The sequence below is a fragment of the Drosophila busckii genome, chromosome X (assembly GCF_011750605.1).
Source record: "Drosophila busckii strain San Diego stock center, stock number 13000-0081.31 chromosome X, ASM1175060v1, whole genome shotgun sequence".
Taxonomy (NCBI): Eukaryota; Metazoa; Arthropoda; class Insecta; order Diptera; family Drosophilidae; genus Drosophila; species Drosophila busckii.
The window spans coordinates 9,069,213-9,088,850 of NC_046608.1; the positions used below are offsets into that span (position 1 = coordinate 9,069,213).

Genomic DNA, 19,638 nt, shown 5'->3' on the forward strand with positions numbered 1-19,638 from the left:
ATGTGTCGTGTCCAGTTGTTGAAGTACGCCGTTCAGTCACGTCGCACGTCGTCGATCGCGTTCTGGTCGCTAGTACGTCGTCGCTAGTCACGATCGTCTGGCTCGTGTCTCTGGACTCCTGGGAACTTGTGCGTTGTGTGGGAACTGATGGACACGCTGAACGGCCGCACACCGCTCTTAAAGCGGGCGCGACGCTGACTGCATGTATCATTATCAATCTCCGTAAGGCTCGTATCAGAATTGCGCTTCATCTGCTGGCCAGCTAGCGAGAAAGTCAGTGCGGCGGGCCGATTACCCAGTAGGAGTTATTAAGTACAAGCTCGCTGCATTATGGCATCACTCTACGAGCTAGCATTCAGCTAGAGTAATCATATATCTGTGACCAGTATCCGACTCCTGGCATCTGCAGCGAAATCTCGGTGCTTCATCGTCGGATCTCAGTCTCCAGCGTCTACTTTGTACGTGGGACGCGACTAGAGCAACTACACCGGACTCAGCGGCACCTATTAGCTATCACACCTAGCTACACAATCTAGTGACATAGGCTAATCTGTATTATTTGGGTCTTTTCTTAGATTGTCTCTGGAGGGTGCGACTTCCGTTATGGATATGCGCTTGTTCAAGTTCTGGGAGAGCTACTGTGAATAACTCGATCAACTAAATTGCTGGCGCTGGTGTAGGCGTCAGCGGGCGCTTTGACTTCCTCTCGCGGTCTTGAACTTGAGTCTAGCCACGCGGCGGCGGAACGCGACAATGAGACTCATCAAAAGTCAAACTCTAAAAAAAAACTAACACAACTGACTCACACAAAACGACAGACCACTGGAGAGGCAGAGGAAAAGATTTATATGTTGAGTATTTATATGCGTGCATTTTGTTTTGAAGCTACGTGCCCCAAAACCGCGCTGATCAAAGCACACACAAGCTAGTGTAGACTCGAGAGATGGATTCCAGCCGGTATAAATAAAATTTAACAATCAGGGCAGCATAGACTCATTCATGCAACAATTAATCAACGAGAGTACACGCGGCACAAGAGAGTCGGCAAATGCGCATGCGACGCAATTCACCGCGAGGCGACTTAATCCAAGCCCGACGGCTAAGACACATGCACTGATCATCTAAGAGCAACACACCACGTTGTATTAGTAGTCAGAGGCGCAGGTAAGAGAGTGAGCTGAGAGAGAGAGAGAGAAATGATGCGTTAGTATAGCAAGTGAGCGAAAGAGAGAGAGCGATTCATATCTTATCAAGTGTGTGCTACGCCAACTGCAACTGCAGGAGCAACAGGATGCACAGCATCTGCTGTTCGTCTTCCTCTGCTTCCTGACGCTCATCAGCGGCCTGCAGTGGCTGCTGCGCCAGATACGCGCACTACGCAAACTGCCGCCGGGCCCATGGGGTCTGCCCGTCATCGGCTATCTGCTCTTCATGGGCAATGAGAAGCACACGCGCTTCATGGAGCTGGCCAAGCGCTACGGATCGCTCTTCTCGGCGCGCCTGGGCACTCAATAGCGCGCGCCTGGGCAACCAGCTCGACCGTCGTGGATGTGTATAGGGACTTACAAAATGATATGGCGCGCGATGTGGCTTGTCGTCGCGTTAGGTAGTTTGCATGAGAGAGCGGGATACGCCGTTATGCACTGACGCTCAAGTGTGCTGATCTGTGAGGTTTGAAATTCAATCTCCATATGCCATACAAGCTCCAAGCTACAGTGCAGATAAAGGAAACATAATTTCAATTAGATAAGACTACGAACTTTAGTTGAATTGCCAGTCTCATTACGCTGAGAGACTGGCAGTTTTACATTTTATTTGTTTGCTGTCTTTGCTAAATTTATTCTGCTGCTCTGGTCAGCGCAGCAATGCTGCTGAGTCATGTCTTGATTGGGTCTGGGAGCACATGCTGCTCTATGATTATATTTTCTATTACACAATGGATAATAGACAAGCCATAGTCGATTTCTCTATCGATTAGTCTAACCGCGAGTGAAGGGAAGAAGAATAGTATACAGTTTTAGTATACTTATGCATCGATATATTATGTCTATAGCGCATTATTTGATATATTTTGGCGCACTATTTGGTTTGTTGTGTGAGTTGTCTTTCTTCATTGGTATTCTGCTGCAGGCGTGCAGCTCTGACTTCGGAAGATTATGTTACATGTCGCACAAGTCAGAAGAGTATTAGTCAACATATGGACGGTGGCATATGAGAGCAGAGGAGCAGTCAAGCAGCAGCTCAATGTCATAAAATATAAAAGTAACACGAGAGTAGCATATATAATTATACGAATACGAGTTCTCTTGCACACGCCTCACTCTATATTGCGATCTCGACCAGGCATTATACAGCACGCCTGCCACGGCGACATCTGCTCGGCAATAATGAGGCAGCGTCGAGTTCCTCGGCACGCACATTATTGCTTAGACGCAGAAGATTTGGCTTCTCACGAAAGCTCACAATGGTTGCAGCACTCGAGAGCAGGCTAGTATCGCAAGACAGATATCGACATAAATAAGTGGTTTTAAGCTTTTTCAATAATCAGAATATGTTCTCTCTCCAATTCCATATACATCCAAGTTAGTAGTAAAGTACTCTTCTTCATCGTGCTCTGAGAGTCATAGCGAATCATACATACTCAAACCCAGTAAGTCTCTCACAGCTTCATCGGGCTACCGGTTCGCGCTATTCCGCTTCCCTTTGAGTTCATTGGATGTTTCGTAGAACCGAGGTAAGTAGCAAGAATGAGAATTTCGATGTGGGCTCATTGGCGCTATAGCGAGCCAGAAGCTCAGACTTGTGCCTCGATGTTGGCACTACTTTCGCTGTGATTTCGGCTGATGTGAGGGCACAATGTCATAACTGCAGTGCGCACACTCGCTAAGAACACGCCTCTTTAGCCAATCCGACAGTATTGCAACTTAATTATGCGCTCGGCTCTACGACACTTTCTAGACCGCCGAAGAGAAGCGGCAGCGTCTCGGTCGCTTGTCGCTCTGAAAGTGCCAAGACCGGTGCGACTCTAACATAGACGCCAGAGTGCGTCTTGTCCCAGTCACATTAGCCACTGCCAGAATAACAGACTTTGCAGATAGATCGGTCTCAAGTGCCGCATAGCAAAAGTTAAGCTCCGCAGTCGACTAGTCGATCCGCACTTGACGCACAAGCCGCAGCTTCGATGCTGGCACTCGCTGACTGACGGAAGACTCATTGTGGACTTGGTAGTAAGAGCTTTGATCGAGCAGAGGCCTCTCGAAGAGGACCGGAAAGGGCAAAACGGATAGAGCGAATCTGGTCTCGTGAGATTGATAGGATCTCAGATTCGCCGATGAATGAATAGGGCTCTCTTAACAGGAGAGAGGATGTAAAGAGCGGCATTGAGATTATCTATATAGTGGACCCATGATTTGAGACTAGTTATACTGTTATATGTCGCTAGATATTGATTTATTGTGGCCATAACTATATGCTACGCAATGCGTCTAACTATACTTGGCCTATTTGTCTCTCTATGACGCAATTTTCTCGTTTTCGTCACATTTATAGAGTGGAGGCACAATCAGTGGTCAAGGTTGCACGTTTCAATTCGCAATCTGTTCTCACGCACGCTCATTGCATAGGAACAGTCAGATTGAGGACCACATGACGATGCTAGTGTGTCTATGAAGATGGCTCGCTTGTAGTGCGCGCGCAGCATTCTCAGCATAGCAGACTGTAGCTCGTGGTGCAGGACTAACATACTGCGATGACGCTAAGAGAGTGCCGCTTTATGGAGCTCGACTTGCGCGCTCACTCACCATTGAGGATTGCAGTATTTGCTCAGTGACAGAATCCACATACGATGCAGAGATCAACTGGGTCGTGTCGGCTCCGCAGGCAGTTCTGGCCTGCTTGTTGGTGTGGCGCTAGAACAATGCCTCCGCCTTGACTACTGAGCTGTGGCACCCACAATAGCCTCACTACTGTAGATCGACGCACTCTCGGCTCGAAGTCTACTCGTCGACGCGTTGCGCAGCTCCTAGCAATCGCCCTCTTTCTCGCTCTCTCTAGTAGAATCGGTAGCCACTTAGAGAGAGCAGATAACACGCTCACAGCTACTGCTGCGTCGGCGCTAAGATCTGAGGAAATGACGACAGCAAACAGGTCTGTGTGCCAATCACTTTTGCCGCAAGATCACCTGAACTCACTCAGAGGTCTTTACCACGATTTGGACGATATGAGGAGCACTGCAGATGCGATCGTGTCGCATGCGTGCGCTTCGTTGTCAAAATATGCAGCGCTGGGTCGCCACATTGCTCGCAATGTACATCAATGCCGAGCGCACGGTTAAATAGCGAGCACAACTTCGAGAGCTGCCTAGCATTGAATCGTTGGTCATAGCTCGCCGTTGTGACAGTCGCACGCTTTGATGCACGCTATTGGAGTTCGTAACACTCCACTTAGGGACGGTCCATAGAGAACACATGCCTGCTGGGTATCAAAGGAGCGCCACCGCCACCCTAACACTCCGCTGCCCTTTTGCCCTTTCAGCTCCGTGATGCTAGAGACGCAGCCGTCGCATATAGAATTATACGGAGCTATGACAAGCACGTCAGAGCTGTTCATATCTCGAACGTCTCCTCGCACTCTCTGGCTCTGCGGTCTCACAAATGCCAATCGTAGCTCATATCGATTACCTCATACTCTGCATTTATCTTCATATATTGTATATTTGATGTGTCCAGTACACGCAAGACGTAAGAACTGAAGGATATACTCTAAGACACAAATAAAGACTGCCGAGTATTAAACCGGAAAACCGGGCTCACGCTACGCTAAATTCGCGATTGAGACAATCAATCTATGAGCTCTGATGCGAGGAGTCGACATATATACATCCATTCGTGATGGAGAAAGCCGGAGGAAGTCGTTAGCGTACCCACTAGTCGTGTTTATCTGATATGTCAGAATGACAGGTGCGCCGGAGAAGACCATACTTTGTATAACCATTAGCTCTTTCGATTTGTGTTGGAATACCTGTCTGCATGTTCGTCTTGGCGCACGCTTTATAGACTCGACCCGAGCATATTGAGAGCCTCACTTATCACTCTCTCACTATCGCCTCAGTTCATGCTCACTTGCTTCGGACTGTGAGACGATGCTGCTGATGGGATCTGGTCGCTGTTGCCTCATGAACCATCTCTTCAAATGGGCACTAGCTCAGGACGCCATTCTGCTTCGATATTACTCCCAGACGCCTTAACCTTTCACAAGCGCGTCAGCATCAACGCTCACGACACGGCCCGGCTACTGCACAAGCAGCTAGACGCAATACCGATCACACGCGTCCGTCGCCTAACGTTGTGGCCGCGAGACTGGAGCGGTAAGTGCCGTACTATCCTACTTGTGGAGAGCGCGAATGCGTTGTTGTTTCTCTCATGTGTTATAGCACCCACCTCACAATCACAACCTCGACTACACCTCATCCAGGGATTTGCTGAATCAATCATCATAATGGCAGAAAACCTGCACGCGAAACACAAATACTACTAAGCATGTTGCTCTGCGATAGAGACAACAAAATGTGCCAATTTTTGTCTGGTTGTTTATATTGATAATAGTCTATACAGTAGTTTTTCTTGATATGCATAGGCTTAATCGACATAATGAATTATACATATCACGCACTATTTATATTAATTTTTATAGATAATTTTTCTACAGCTAAAAACACACGCTCAATTTTTCATTGTTTTTTCTCAAATTGGAGTAGATGAGTTGAATTCTTTAAAGTCAGTTGTCGTCGTTCTACGCCGCAGGCTTGAGCGAGAGTCACTGATCGATGGATGCTCAAAACGGATAGAGTATGTAATATATGAGCCTCAGAAGCTGTTGTGCGTAAATGAATTTGATTGTCCATAAATGTTATTAATTAGCCGCATAACTTCGTAAGTGTCGTAGTTTAATTATACTCTCACATCATTGTCGAGTAGATGATCAGTGATATTCATAGCATAGTGTCGAGTAGCTATGAGCGAATATACAGTAATTATGGCTTAGTTAGACATAGGTTATATATAGTTGTTATATATTTGAGCGACTTGTTTCTCATATCTTATATTTTACGCTCGTATAGGACAACTAACACATTTAAATTAAGACAACAAATCATAACTATCAAAACAAACTGGTGCTTTATGCTCTTATAACAAGCAACTTTGTAGAAGCAAGTCACGGAAACAATTTTCGATATTGAAATGAGTTTGTCTCTATAGAGAGTCTGTATGATACACCTCTCTCGTTCTGATTTAGCAACAACAATATAGGACATTGTCGAGCTTGTTGACTAGTATGATAACTTTATACATATTATAATATATTGTATATTCATATGAAGCACTCATAAAATAACTAATTATCACTATTAATATTACCCTTATATATAATTATTTTTTTTATTTACAAAACACCGCTTTATATGAAAAAAAAAAAAAACACAAAACAAAAATTAAATTATAACTAAAATGTGCCAATTAAAATTGATATAAAAAAATTCAAAACACACAAACAAAAAATAGAATCTTTAATTAGTTAATTGTACAAAGTCCCAAAAAATACATTTTATAAAAAAATGATGATTAATTATTTATTTGCGCTTTTCTATGCAAAGTACCAAACTTGTTAAACAAAAAAAAAAGAGAAAACAATGTAGCAAAATTATTAAATTGCAAGAAAATAAACTAATTACAAATAAATTCAAAATGCAATCAACCAAAAAAAAAAAAGTACAATTAAATGCAATGAACTATTTCTATGGTTTGGTCAGCTTGCTCAAGCGCAGTTTGTAGTGCTGCGGGGTCAAGGTGATGCCCGTTTCGCCCTCCATGCTCAAGTCGTCCTGTCCGGGCGCCAGCTGCACGTGGAAGCGCCGCAGCAGGCGTCCGGCGAAGAGCGTGAGCATCATGCGCGCCAGCTCTTCGCCCGGACACATGCGCTTGCCCGTCTGGAAGGGAATGAACTGCGCCGGAGCCGCGTACTCGCCATTGGCATTGATGAAGCGCTCCGGGCGGAACTGCTCCGGCTGTGGCCAGTACTCCGGATTCATGTGTATGGCCCACTGCAGTATCAGCACCATGGTGCCCTCCTCCAGCCGATAGCCATTCACGCTCAGCTCGCGCTCCACGCCATGCGGTATGCCCAGGGGCACCACCGAGCGTATGCGCTGCACCTCGGACAGACAGGCGCGCAGATAGACCAGCGGCTCCAGCTCCTCCAAGCTGGGCGTCTCGCTCAGCTGCAGCAGCTGCGTCTGCAGCTGGCGCTGGCAGCGCTGCTCGCGCGCCATATAAAGCAGCAGCCAACGCAGCGTGGCCAGCGACGTGTCCACGCCGGCGCCAAAGAGATCCGCCAGCAGATGACGCAGCTGCTCATCGCAGTACAGCTCCGAGTACGGCTGACGCTCAGCCAGAAACTGCTCCAATATGCAGCTCTCCTTCTGCTCCTCCTCCTCCTGTTGCTGTTGCTGTTGTTGTTGCTCCTCACCCTCGACTGCTTGCTGCTGCTCCTTGCGCTGCTGCAGCTGCTGCTCGCATCGCTTGATAATCTGATCATAGAGCTTGTGCGTCTTGGCCTTGCCTTCGAGCAGAAAGCGTATGTTGCGCTTGTTCGCCGGCAGATGGCGCAACCAGGGCAGGAAGTTAACCATGCCCGACACGCCTATAAGCTTCACTCCCTGCTCCTGCAGCTGCTGCAAGTACAGCCAGTTGGCATCCTCGCGCTCATAGCGCACTCCAAACACCACATCGTTGATTATGTTGCCCAGACTGTGATGCAAGGCGGGCAGCGGATCCAGCTCCAGTTCCGACTCGCAGGCACGCTCAAAGGCCTGACCAACACACACAAAGGAAAGTAAATAAAAAATAAGTAAAGTTTAGTTACAAAATATCAAGCGACTTTCATATGCTCTGCAACTTTAATTAAAATGCCACTTAAGCATAATAAATGCTATAAAATTAAATTTGTTATTAGAATATAATAAATTTATATAGCAATATATAGAAATTATAATTAATGGGCATTCATTTTTGCATTAACAACTTCTTTATATACATAAGTGCATGACAAATATTTTGCTGTGCTTAATAGTATTCAAAATTTTAACAATTAATCAATCAATATAAATAAATTTGTATATTTTAAAGAATATCTTCTGCTTTGCTGTTTCTCATTAAAATATTTTTTAATAATATTTATGTATGGTAAGTATCAAATTAAAAAATCACAATCATACATATTTGTATTAATGTTTAGTGCCTCAAATTATTTAATAATTGTTAGTTGTATTTAAAATTATAAAAACTAATTTTGCATAATATTGTTAATGTTCGCCTTTGTATATTTTTAATTTGTGCAAGTTTTGCTGCTCTTCAGGTCATTTAATAATTTTGTAAGGCTCAGATTGCAATTGAGAACTCGAATTTCCCATAGGGTAAAAACAGCAACCAAAAGTTTGCACATTTTTTTTTCATATATCTTTTATGATTTGTGTTTTTTTTTTGTTTTATAATTTATGCGACGCACACAAAGAGCAATAAGCAAAGCAGCGAGCGCAGAGCTCAAGCGACAAACGGATGAGCGCTGAGCTGAGCTGAGTGCTGTCCACAACGGAAAGTGAATGTACCAAGAGCAACAACAACAACAACAACAACAAAAGCAACTACTGTGAAGACAAGCCAGTACATTCACTTTCATAATTCTTGGAAAAGATCACTGCACTCACCTGGACACACTCGTTGACGCCGCGTCCAATGCGCTGCTCCAGCTGCGCACGCGTCTCGCATTGCTTGCGCGTCATGCCCAAGGTCTTCAGCCAGTCGATGAGCTGGCGCCGCTGATACTTCCAAATGGTGCCCGCAGCACCAATAATGCCTGCAAAAAACAAATAGCAAATGAATCTAAACTGGCAACTGGCGAGCGCACTTACCATAGCCGCCCATGATGCCGTGTGTTAAATAAAGCGGCGCACGCGCCGTCAGCTCCTCGTGGCGCAGAAATTCGCGCACCAGCGACGCATCCGTTAGCACCACAGTGCGCACTCCGCCCATATACAGCTGATAAATGCTGCCATAGCGCTGGGCCAGCGCCTGCAGCGTCTTCTGCGGCGCCAGGCGATCCATAAAGGGCAAATAGCCAAGCAGCGGCAATCCCCAAGGCCCAGGCGGCAAGCGGCCAAACAAGCGCGCATTGCGCCGCTGGCAAATGCACGAGACCAGCAGCAGCAGCAGGCCCACAAAGGCGCCCAATCCCAGCCAGGCTGCATATCCTTCGCCTGCAACATTTTCGCTTTCACTCATGTCTTGGTTACGTCCGTACGAGAGCGAGGCTCTGCATTAACTGCGCCACAGACAAATTTGAAACGTGCCCAAGAACACACACACACACACACATGTATGTTAATGCTTACATAACTTAGCTTAGGTTTTACTTTTCTTTTACGCGCTGTGCAAAATTCACAGACACAACACATACATATGCGCATTTGTAATGGAAAACCATTGAGATCTTTTGGGTTTTTTTTTTTTTTTTGGTATGTTGATCAATTTGCCTGCATAAATTTTGTCCAACATGCTGCCTACATATGTATATATGTATATATATGTATTTAGAATTTTACTTTCAGCTGCATTTTTGATTTGGGTTTTTTTTGCTTTTGTTCAGTTCCTCTGTGCGAAACATTGGACATAGCCAACTTGCTATACACTTTGCATGGCCAACAAGCGTGTACAAATTCGTTGCTTGCCGCTGAGTCATCAGCTTGGGATTTCAACAATGGGCCCACAAAGAAGTTCAGGGCCAAGAACGCATGCGCCTCGAATAGAACTGGAAACTGTCGGGCCATTGACTTGCAATACATTCACAAAGGACTAGCAACAACAACAACAACAACAGCAACAGCAACAACAAGAACACGTTGTAGGTATAGTAGCATTTTTAATAACCAAACGACAGACTATCTGTCTGTCTGTCAATGAACCGCAAAAGGCAACAACAATCGCATTAACAGTGCTGATCACTTGCTGCATTTTCAAGCCAAATTAAAGCTAAATGTAGCTACAATTTATTGAGTTAACTAACTATATGTATTATTATTAATGCAGTTAGTAATTTATAAAATAGATTCTGGTTTAGATGCTGCTAAACATTAAAATGAATTTTTAATTCATTAAATTTTGCCAGCAGCTGCAACGTTTTGTCTTCTAGCTAAGCCAACAAAGCTTTGCTTGATCAATATTTAGATTTAAATTAAAGATAATTAAACAGGCTTCCACTTTTAATCAATCAGTCCAATTAGCAGCTGAATTAATGTTTTATTTATGCTTTTTTTCAGTTGCTATCGCAGTTTCACATATTGGCGCAGAAAACTGATAAATTATAAGGGTAAGTTCAGTTTTAAATATTTTATATATAAGCCAATCTAACAAGTGATTATCTACAAGAAATAAATAGCAAGCAATAATATTAAGTCTTTATTTATAGCGCGCTGTTTAACAAACAAATGCACGTAGCATTAAAATGTATTTGTTTTGCTTTTATTTATATTTATTTGAGCTGACTTAGTCATTTCGCATTTAATCAACAGGTGCTGAAACGCATCACACACACACATAGACACACACACACACACATAGTCTAATGTCTAATCAGCGCATTGCGCATAAAAATTTCATTTCGATTTATTTTCGGTTCATAAATGGGGACAAGTTTGGCTCACGTGGCGTATGCGCGTTCTGCTTATCATATCAGCATTCTTTATACGAATACTATGCATTTTTTCCTCATCGTCGGCGTTGGCGTTGTCGATGACGCTGATCGTCATCATTATTATATGATCGTGATTACTATTATGTATTTTTCTTAATATTGATATTGATTTCATATTTAATGACAATTGCAGCAGCAGCAACAATTGTTGATTACACACGGCACCCAAAGCAACTTTAACCCCACACTGCCCCCCGCATATATACGCGTGCGTGTGTGTGTGTGTGTGTGTGTATGCTATGTGCAAGTAAATAAATATAAATACATAATTTCGAAAGCACAACAGCCGTACAAATGTGTCAAGGTAGTTTGCATGCTTTTATTTATTTCTTAACCCAATTTTCAGTTGCTGCTGTTGATAAACACATACACACACACACATGCGCACTCAATATGTATGTGTGTGTGTGTGTGTGTGTGTGTTTACCGTTATTCTATTGTGCGCACGTGTCAGCGCCCAACGCTTGGTCATCTTGTAAGCCAAGCCCCAAACTCGAAGCCCCCAGTGCCAATTGAAACATGCAGCGTCTGCGAAAAGCGAACGCAATAGCTCAAGCTTGCACCCAACTCAAGTTGCAAGTGCTCAAAGTCCAAGGTTGCATGCCAGCCAGCCAAAGCCCACACAGAGTTGAACTTAGAGTGCAGTTCAAAGCATTTAAATGTTGCAGCTAACAGGCAAAGCAGACAAAAGCTAAAGCAAACTAACTAACTAATTAATTTCACCAGCTTCTATTTTAAAGCATCATTTATTAATGGGAGTGCATACAAAATTCGACCACATGGAATTGGGCTTGGAATTCATAGGGCAGCATAAATTGATATAGAAACATTCTTGTAAAAACGCCAATGCGCTTAAAATTTCCATGAGTAATGTGTTCTGCTTACAGTAAAAGGTAAAAGGTCAGCACTGTGACGAGCCCCAAAGACTAGAGCGTGTATTATATAAACTTAAACATAGGGCTAGCTTAAAACTAAGTGCAGCTGAACAGCTAAACAAAGAAGCAGCAACAAGCAACAACAATAACTAAATAATTGCGATTAGCGCATAGAATCAACTGCAAAATTTGTACCTTGACATCTTTCAAAGACCAAGCCAGCGTTCATTTAACTCATCCAACAACAGCAGCAGCAGCAACAGTCAAGTGTCCAAGCTTAAGAACACAAGCAATAAAAAAAAACACACACACACAGCACACATTTACATTTGGTCACATTTTTATTTCATTCTCGATTTCGATGGCTGGCCAATGCACCCAATAGCAATACGCCGGGTACGCCGGGCACGGGCATGGGCGCAGCCGTGCTCAAAAGCCGGGCCAAGTTATCGCATGGCTTGCCACACACACACACACACACGCACACATATGTATGTGTATAGAGACTGTTTGGCTAGCTGCGAAAATTAGCATTAACAACTGCTGCTGCTGCTGCTAAAGTTCTGCCCCATGTTGCTGCTGTGGGGTAAACTGGGCAGACCTGAGCCCCGAGCTTGAAGCTGAAGCTGAAGCTCAAGCTAAAGCTAAAGCTAAGACGTAGTCTGAGTCGTTGTTGTTGTTGCTGTTGCTGCTGTTGCACTCGCACAGTTCAATGGCTTTTGCGCCATTTTAAGATCAATGCACCCCGCTGCAACTGCAACAGCAGCAGCAACTGAGCAGCAGCAGCAACAACTGAGCGTATGTGTATATGCAACAACTGGCCGATCTAACAATTAAGCAGTTAGCCAGCTCGAGAGCGAGACTGTTCATTGGGGGTGCACCAACCTGGCCTCGCCTGGCCCAGTGCCAGTTTGATCGGCAGCTTTGGCAGCATGAAAAAAACCTTGTGCATGAACGAATCCATGGACATGGGCACTCACGCTCACCCGCACACACACACACACACACGCACACACACACACACCCCTCCCTGCCCACACAGCGTTTCATAGCCAGCCAGTTAGCCAAGCTTGTCAAGCTGCCCGCTGCCGCTTTAATCAAATCTTTGAGAGCTTACGGAAATTTCGTGTTCGAGTTCGAGTTCGTTTTGTGGTGGAGACTTTGCTTTTATTTTTTGCGCGATCTTTGTGAGATGCCAATGAGAAAAACAACACAAAAATGTTTAAAAAACAAAAAAGAATTGCATTTCGAATGTAAAATGCAGACCAGGCCCAGGCCGTATGTCTAGCCGGTTGCTGTTGCTGTTGTTGCTGTTGCCGGCTGACAAATTGCCAACTTAACTTGTTCTGACATTTGTTGTTGCTGTTGTTAATCGTCTAATGAATGTGGCAACATTCTAATTTAAATTGTACGCCACACATTGTTTCGACACCTGCTCGACACACACACACACACACACACACACGCAGACATGCATACACATGTTTATTAATTAGAGGCGGTTATCATTTAAATGAAGTCATCAAATGGAAAATTACGTTTAAGCGTTTGCATTGCTTGTTTCATAAATATTTAAATTGCTTTTAAGATTTGCAGGGATATCATATATTATAAAATTTATGCCATGTTAGAATCAGCAGCAGCAGCAGCAGCAGCAGCAGCAATCAAAGCTCAATTGTTAGCCAGCGACCCTTTGTGGCAAGTTATGAGAGCAACAGCGGCAGCAGTTGCTGCAATTTTGAAACTTTAGTGCTTGTCACCATTTCTAGTTGGTTTGTTTCATAACAAATAATGACGCAGCAATTTGTACAACTGTATGTGTGTGTGTGTGTGTGTGTCTAATTTTTTGGCAAGTTAACTTGGCCGCTGCTCAATACGCAAAGCAATACAATGGCAGGTAAAATGCAGATACACTCGACTGCACTGAAACAGTTAGCGAGCGGTTAGGTTGGTAGCTTAGTGTAGAGCCAGTCGTCTGTTGGCCAAGTTAAGCTAAGCTTGGGAAGAGAGAGCGAGAGAGACAGAGGCCGGACTTATGTAGAGCAACAACGTTTTATGCTAATTCCAAGGTTCTGCTTGGCTTGGGTCAACGATTCGTATCGATTTGATGTCGATGTCGCTGTCGATGTCGAATTGAGTTGAATTGAATGGCAGCAGCAGCAACAGCAGCAGCGTATGTAGCTCAATCTCTAATCTCAGCAACAACAGTATCAACAACGAATTAAAATAATTATAATAAAGATACAATCATTTATATAAAATAGAGAATCGCTGCTGCTGCTGCTGCTGCTGCTGCTGCTGCTGCTGCTGCTGCGACTGCTGCTGCTGCGCTTTGTTTTTCGTTTTCAATTTCAATTTCGTTTTCGATTTCCTATTGAAAGCGTTCATTGAACTCTTCACTGATGTAACTAACACTGATGTATGCATTGATATTGATGCTGCTTTTAGTTTAGTTAGACTTTGTTTTCGGCATTCTCAGCTCAATGCCAGAGGAAAACCAGCCAAGGCGACTAGCGTTACATAATAGTTAATGCCAATGACGCTGAACTAATGCCCAGCTTCCTACTAGGGCAGTGGTTAGTTGTTCTCGCAGCTCGAAGGTCGCAGCGCTTGCTGGCCAGACAGATCTAGCTTATACTAGATATAAGTCTAGGCCGGAAAAGGGCCAAGCAAACAAACACATTTATTTATTTATTTGTTTTGATACGACGCTCAATCGATTTGTACTGCACTTCAAATTCAATTTATATCAACATATTGATCATATGTTAATGCTAAGGCCTTGGACTAGGCATTGGATAATGCCAGACAGGATCGATCGCATTATCTCGCTGACAATTTCAATGCAAACCCGATTTGATTGTGTAACGCACCCACTGTTCATTTATATATATATAATATATAATATGTGATGCATCTCGCAGTCTGTCCGTCTGTCATTTCTATTTACATGAATTGCGCTTGAGCAATTGCAATGTCAGCCATTGACAATTCAATTACAGCGATAAATTTTAATTCTAAATGCGATACTTGAATAACAAATCTATGTGCAGTAGCTTGGATAGTAAACCAGAACGAACGAACAAAAGCAATCGCGAAATCAAAGTCATTGTTAGAAAGTTGAGCCAAAGCTCTATCATAGCTAATAGTTAGTAAGTTAGTTAGTTAGTTAGTTTATCTTCATCTGTTTGCATTGCTTCAATGTCGCTTTCGTGCTTGTGCTTTCAATTGGAAATTTCATTGCATTTGGTTTTAAGATTTCATTTCACCAAATAATAATAAATTACATTTATTTATATAGATGCACTACGCACAATCAGTTGCAACATTTGTGGCATTGATTGTTACTTATTACATTTTTTTTATTGCTTGCTTAAATGTTAACTATTCATTATTCTTAATTCGAATAATTGTTGCACACACAAACAAAAATTTATATTTTCATATATAAATATTTGAAACGCAATTCTAAACATTTTTTCCAAGACTACATTTTGTTTTAAATTATTTACACAAATATTGTATTCAAAGTTTACTTCAATTTGATTTCTAACTTTTACTAAATTCAAACATTTAAAATTTTTGCAGCGCCAGCTTCTAAATTTTGAACAAAACTACTTTACGTTTTATATTAATTCAATCGAATTAAACAGCAATCAAGTTGAGCATGGCTAAGCAACAATTAAAAGCGCTTGATTATTTGTATAATACTTTTCAATTCTTGTGTATGCTAACACATTTGCTTGCATCACAATTTAGCTTAGCCTTGAGCTGATCCTAAGGCTAATCACCTTAGAACTTGTGATTTTTCTCTCTGAACGATTCGACTTTGTATGCTAGGAATGATCTATGGCTTAAAAAGCTGTGACAAGTGCAATTGCAATTGGCAAACGCTAATTAGACGTATCCCTGAACGAGGGGGAAGCACAACTGTCAACGCCGGCAGCGGCGTCGACAGCGGCAGCGACGCTCGAGTTAACGTTGCGCGTTATATAAAGTGATAAACTTCAAAGAAATCAACGGCGACGTTCGCGACGCATTTTAAACAAAATCAACATGCAACTACGAAATAAAATCTCAAATGCGTTGTGCATGTAAATTCACTTGCCTACTGGGCTGGGCTGTTGCGGGGGGAGGTGCACACACACGTGATCAATTAGGACACGTGACTGACAGACAGACAGACAGACGGACGAATGGACTGTCAATATTTTATGAGCGCTCTTTTGTTTTTCTTTTTTCTTTTTGGGGTAAATCACTGCTGGCTGTGCAACAATGTTGCATGCAACTTAATAACAGAATTCTTGACCTCCAGCGATCGTTGATTGCTGCCTGCCGTCGACCCCACAGTTTGAGCCAAGCTCATATCATGGCTGGATGCCTGGATGGGCAACTGGTAAGAGCTGGCGAGCTGGCTGCTTGGTTATCAGGTCCCAGCATTTCCAGTTGCAGGCGATTTTCACCTTATAGCTAAACGCACACATACAGAGCGGCAGAAAGAGAGCGAGCGTTACAGAGAGAGAGAGAGAGAATTGTATACACGATGAGATTTTTTTTTTTGAGGCCAAATTTAATTGCAACAACGACAACGTTCGGTATGAAATGTAGAAAATTGGCAACTGTGCATGAGAGCAGCTGCCAAGTGGCCAACGGACGGACGGACGGACGGACGGACATTTGGAAACGTTGGTATGGAACCACGGACAGAAAGTCGCCACCAGCAGCAGCAGCAGCAGCAGCAGCAGCAACAGGCGGCTGCTTCAATAATTGCCGAATTCTGTGTCTGTGTCGTGTTGCTTTTCTCATTATTATTTTATTATTATGTTTTATTTTTTTTGTCGTCAATTTTCGTTGCTTTTTATTGTTGCGCTGTCTTTGCTACTTTCGCAAAGTAATTGACATCAATTTTGAGCGGCAGCAGCGACGACCGATGAGGCAAATGCATTTCCATGTCGCGCATTAAAAATTTCAGAATGCATAAAAATAAAAACAGTTGCCACCACCTATGTGCGCTCAGTTGATAAATTGGTGAAATGCAATTAGTCGGCTGCAGTCATATATATGTATATATATATATATAATTGGCAAATAACGGTAAAGCAGCCCAGAGACAAGAACAGCTCAAGCTCAAAGCTGAAAACTCAAACTGAAGCTCAACCTCTGGCCCAGAGTATAGGATATGCTTTATAAAAAGTAATTTGTATATGAATATATAATGCGTATGTGTGTGTATGTGCGTGTGTGTGTGTGTTTGTATATTTAGTCAGCAAACAGAACTCTGAGCGTTGCAAGTTGGCGACATGGTCAAATGACAAGTTGGTTCAGTGGGTCGTTCAACTGGTTGGCTTGAAGCTAAGCTGATGTTGCTGCTGCTGCTGCTGCTGCTGCTGGTGTTGCTGCTGTTGCTGTTGGTGTTGCTGCTACTTTTTCGTCTCTTGTCGATGGTCGGTCGTTGACCGCTGGCCTACAACTGTAGGCTAAAGCACAATGTACCGCAATTTGGTTGCCGTTCAATGAGACTGCATTGCCCTTAGTCGCCCACAACTGCGATAAGCAGCAGCAGCAGCAGCAGCAGCAACTAAACTCACTCATTCACTATCTCTATTGCTATCTCTATCGCGCATTCTAATGCTGGCAGCATTGATTTTGAAAAGTCAGTCATTAAGTCAATCAGTTTTCCGGTCACTGTGCCAACGACATTGTCTCACATGCGATCCATGCAACAGCAATAGCAACAGCAACACGCAAACACAAACAGAGAGCGAGAGAAAGAGCGAGAGCGAGAGCGAGAGAGGCAAAGAGAGTTGGCGTGGCGAGATCAACGCACTGATGCGGCTGACCAAGTGTTGACAGTGAGGCGATTGCCTAACGCAGCGGCGCATTGCAAAAAGGTTAGAAACAACAACAATAGCATTAGCAGCAGCAGCAGCAGCATAACCAACAACAGCATCCGCAACTTGTTGACCAACAACAACAACAATCACACTAAACCTGGCCTGACTGGCAAGTGGCTTACCTACATTCCCAATTGCAGCTGTGTTGGTGTGAATTGCACACACAAGACGCGACGCCCCCACGGCAGCAGCCACAACGGCAGCAGCCGCAGCCGCAGCAGCAGCAGCAGCAGCAGCGCTGCAAGCGGATCAAGCGTCAACATCAAGCAGTGTGGAGTTCATTGACTTTAACGCAAGCGCACAAGCCTCCAACTCCAATTCAATGCACATAACGCGCCACTCACGTAGGCCGTCAACTTGTCCAACAAGTTGGGTAGACGACGCAGCAACATCAGCAGCAGCAGCAGCAGCAGCAGCAGCGACGCTTAGCGACTCTCTCTTTCGCTCTCGCTCTCTCTCTCTCTCTCTCTCTCACTCTGTATTTCGCTCTCTGTCTCGCTTTAAGCATAATTATTGTTCTGCCCCAAAGTTTAGTTAGCCAGGATAAGCGTAAACGCCTCATTAGCAGCAGCAGCAGCAGCAGCAGCCGCCGCCACCAGGAACCGCCATGCCAATTCCAAAGCGGCGTCAATGCGTCTCAGCTGCAACGGTCAATGACCGACCGACTAAAAAGCGCACACACACACACACGCACACACATTCATGGCTGGCTCTACATGTTGCCGCTGCGAGCAGCACAGCTAACGTTGCTAGTGGCGTGCTGCTGTCACTTCCGAGGCAGCAATCACTTTTGGCAACTCTAAACTACAAAATCCTTCCAAATTTATCTATACAAAAGTTGTTATTGTTGTTGCTTGCAGCAGTTGCTGCTTCAATGTCAAGGAAGTTGAGCAACTGTAACTTCCTTATGCGCTGCACACGACCAACAGCAACAGCATCAGCAGCAGCAGCAGCAACAGTCGCTGCCGACGCAGCAGCAGCAGCAAATATAACGTATACGTCTCAAAGGCATGACTCAACCGCCAGCGCTGAGGAGCTGAGCCAATCACCGTGGTGCGCAGCTTAAGCAACAGCAGCCAAATTGCCACAGATGGTAATTGTAACGATCCTGAACCACTGTGCCACCACCACCACCACCAAGTGTATGGCTGTCCGTTTCTTTGTCTGCTCCTCCGTCTGTTTGTCCGCAAAGCATTTGACGCCGACGCTGGCGCGCAGCTCGTAGCGACGCAACGCGACGCGCCGGTGACGTCGACGTTGTCGCTGCCGCTGCCGGGAGCAGCAGCATTGACTTGTAAACAGAAAAGTTCGTAAACCTTTAAAAGTGAAAGTAAAATCGGACGTAGACCTACATATACAAATGTAAAAGCGCGTCAATAGCGACGCCTCGCACTTGTACCTGTATGCTTATCTCGCTCTCTCGCTCGCTCTCTCCCTCTCTCTCTGTCTTGTGTGCGCTCGCTCTCACTCATTCAGTCTTTGTCTGTGTGTTTGACTCTGCTGCGTGTTGGTTTCTTGAAGCAGCTGTCAAACCAGAAAATACACACACACCAACTCACACACACACACGCATGTGTGTTGTGTTGCTGTTGTAGCTGTTGCTGTTGCTGTTGCTGTTGCTGTTAGTAAGACGACGGGCAGCGGAATTCCCAGCTCACGCTCCCGACTCTTAACTTTGAAGCATTAGAAACGAAACGTTACAAAAAAAAAAAAAAAAATGAAAGACTTAAATGACACGAACTTTATTTTAGCTCAGCTGCAAATCATACAGAAATTTCATTTTCTAGCCGCGTACAAAATTAAGCAAAATAGCAAATATTAATATAAATAAATATATTTCATTATATTCTACAGTTTGATAATTATATTATTTATTAGTCCATCACATTTCAAATTAAGCACGTGATAATTACCGCCTTATGTTAAATCATATTCCAACCGAAGTCAGTTCAACGAATGAAAAAAAACCCCAAAACGTGGCGACTTCAATGGCATTGAACGAGCTGAACGGTTCCTGCAACAACAACATGGCAGACAAGATAAAAAAAACTTCCTGTCGATACCGT

The 19,638-nt window shown here is 44.0% G+C and overlaps 2 protein-coding genes across 2 annotated transcripts; one reads left to right on the top strand and one right to left on the bottom strand.

Annotated features, from left to right (window-relative positions):
- Nucleotides 1-1,515, top strand: LOC108605494 (cytochrome P450 18a1). The gene is made up of 2 exons (XM_033294397.1): nucleotides 1-72; nucleotides 1,228-1,515. Exons 1-2 carry the CDS (start codon nucleotides 1-3, stop codon nucleotides 1,513-1,515), a joined length of 360 nt encoding a protein of 119 aa, XP_033150288.1.
- Nucleotides 1,516-6,793: 5,278 nt separating this feature from the next.
- On the bottom strand, nucleotides 6,794-9,335 carry LOC108605321 (cytochrome P450 306a1). Its single transcript, XM_017994991.1, has 3 exons — nucleotides 8,966-9,335; nucleotides 8,762-8,910; nucleotides 6,794-7,867 (listed from the first exon to the last, which is right to left on the bottom strand). Exons 1-3 carry the CDS (start codon nucleotides 9,333-9,335, stop codon nucleotides 6,794-6,796), a joined length of 1,593 nt encoding a protein of 530 aa, XP_017850480.1.
- Nucleotides 9,336-19,638: the final 10,303 nt, after the last annotated feature.

What these genes read in the sequence shown, in the direction of transcription:
- LOC108605321 (XM_017994991.1), bottom strand. Translation starts at nt 9,335, where the DNA reads ATGAGTGAAAGCGAAAATGTTGCAGGCGAAGGATATGCAGCCTGGCTG. An exon ending in CGGCATCATGGGCGGCTATG is followed by an intron (nt 8,911 to 8,965) that starts GTAAGTGCGCTC and finishes TGTTTTTTGCAG; the next exon opens with GCATTATTGGTGCTGCGGGC. An exon ending in GCGTCAACGAGTGTGTCCAG is followed by an intron (nt 7,868 to 8,761) that starts GTGAGTGCAGTG and finishes TGTGTTGGTCAG; the next exon opens with GCCTTTGAGCGTGCCTGCGA.
- LOC108605494 (XM_033294397.1), top strand. Translation starts at nt 1, where the DNA reads ATGTGTCGTGTCCAGTTGTTGAAGTACGCCGTTCAGTCACGTCGCACG. An exon ending in CGATCGCGTTCTGGTCGCTA is followed by an intron (nt 73 to 1,227) that starts GTACGTCGTCGC and finishes AGTGAGCGAAAG; the next exon opens with AGAGAGAGCGATTCATATCT.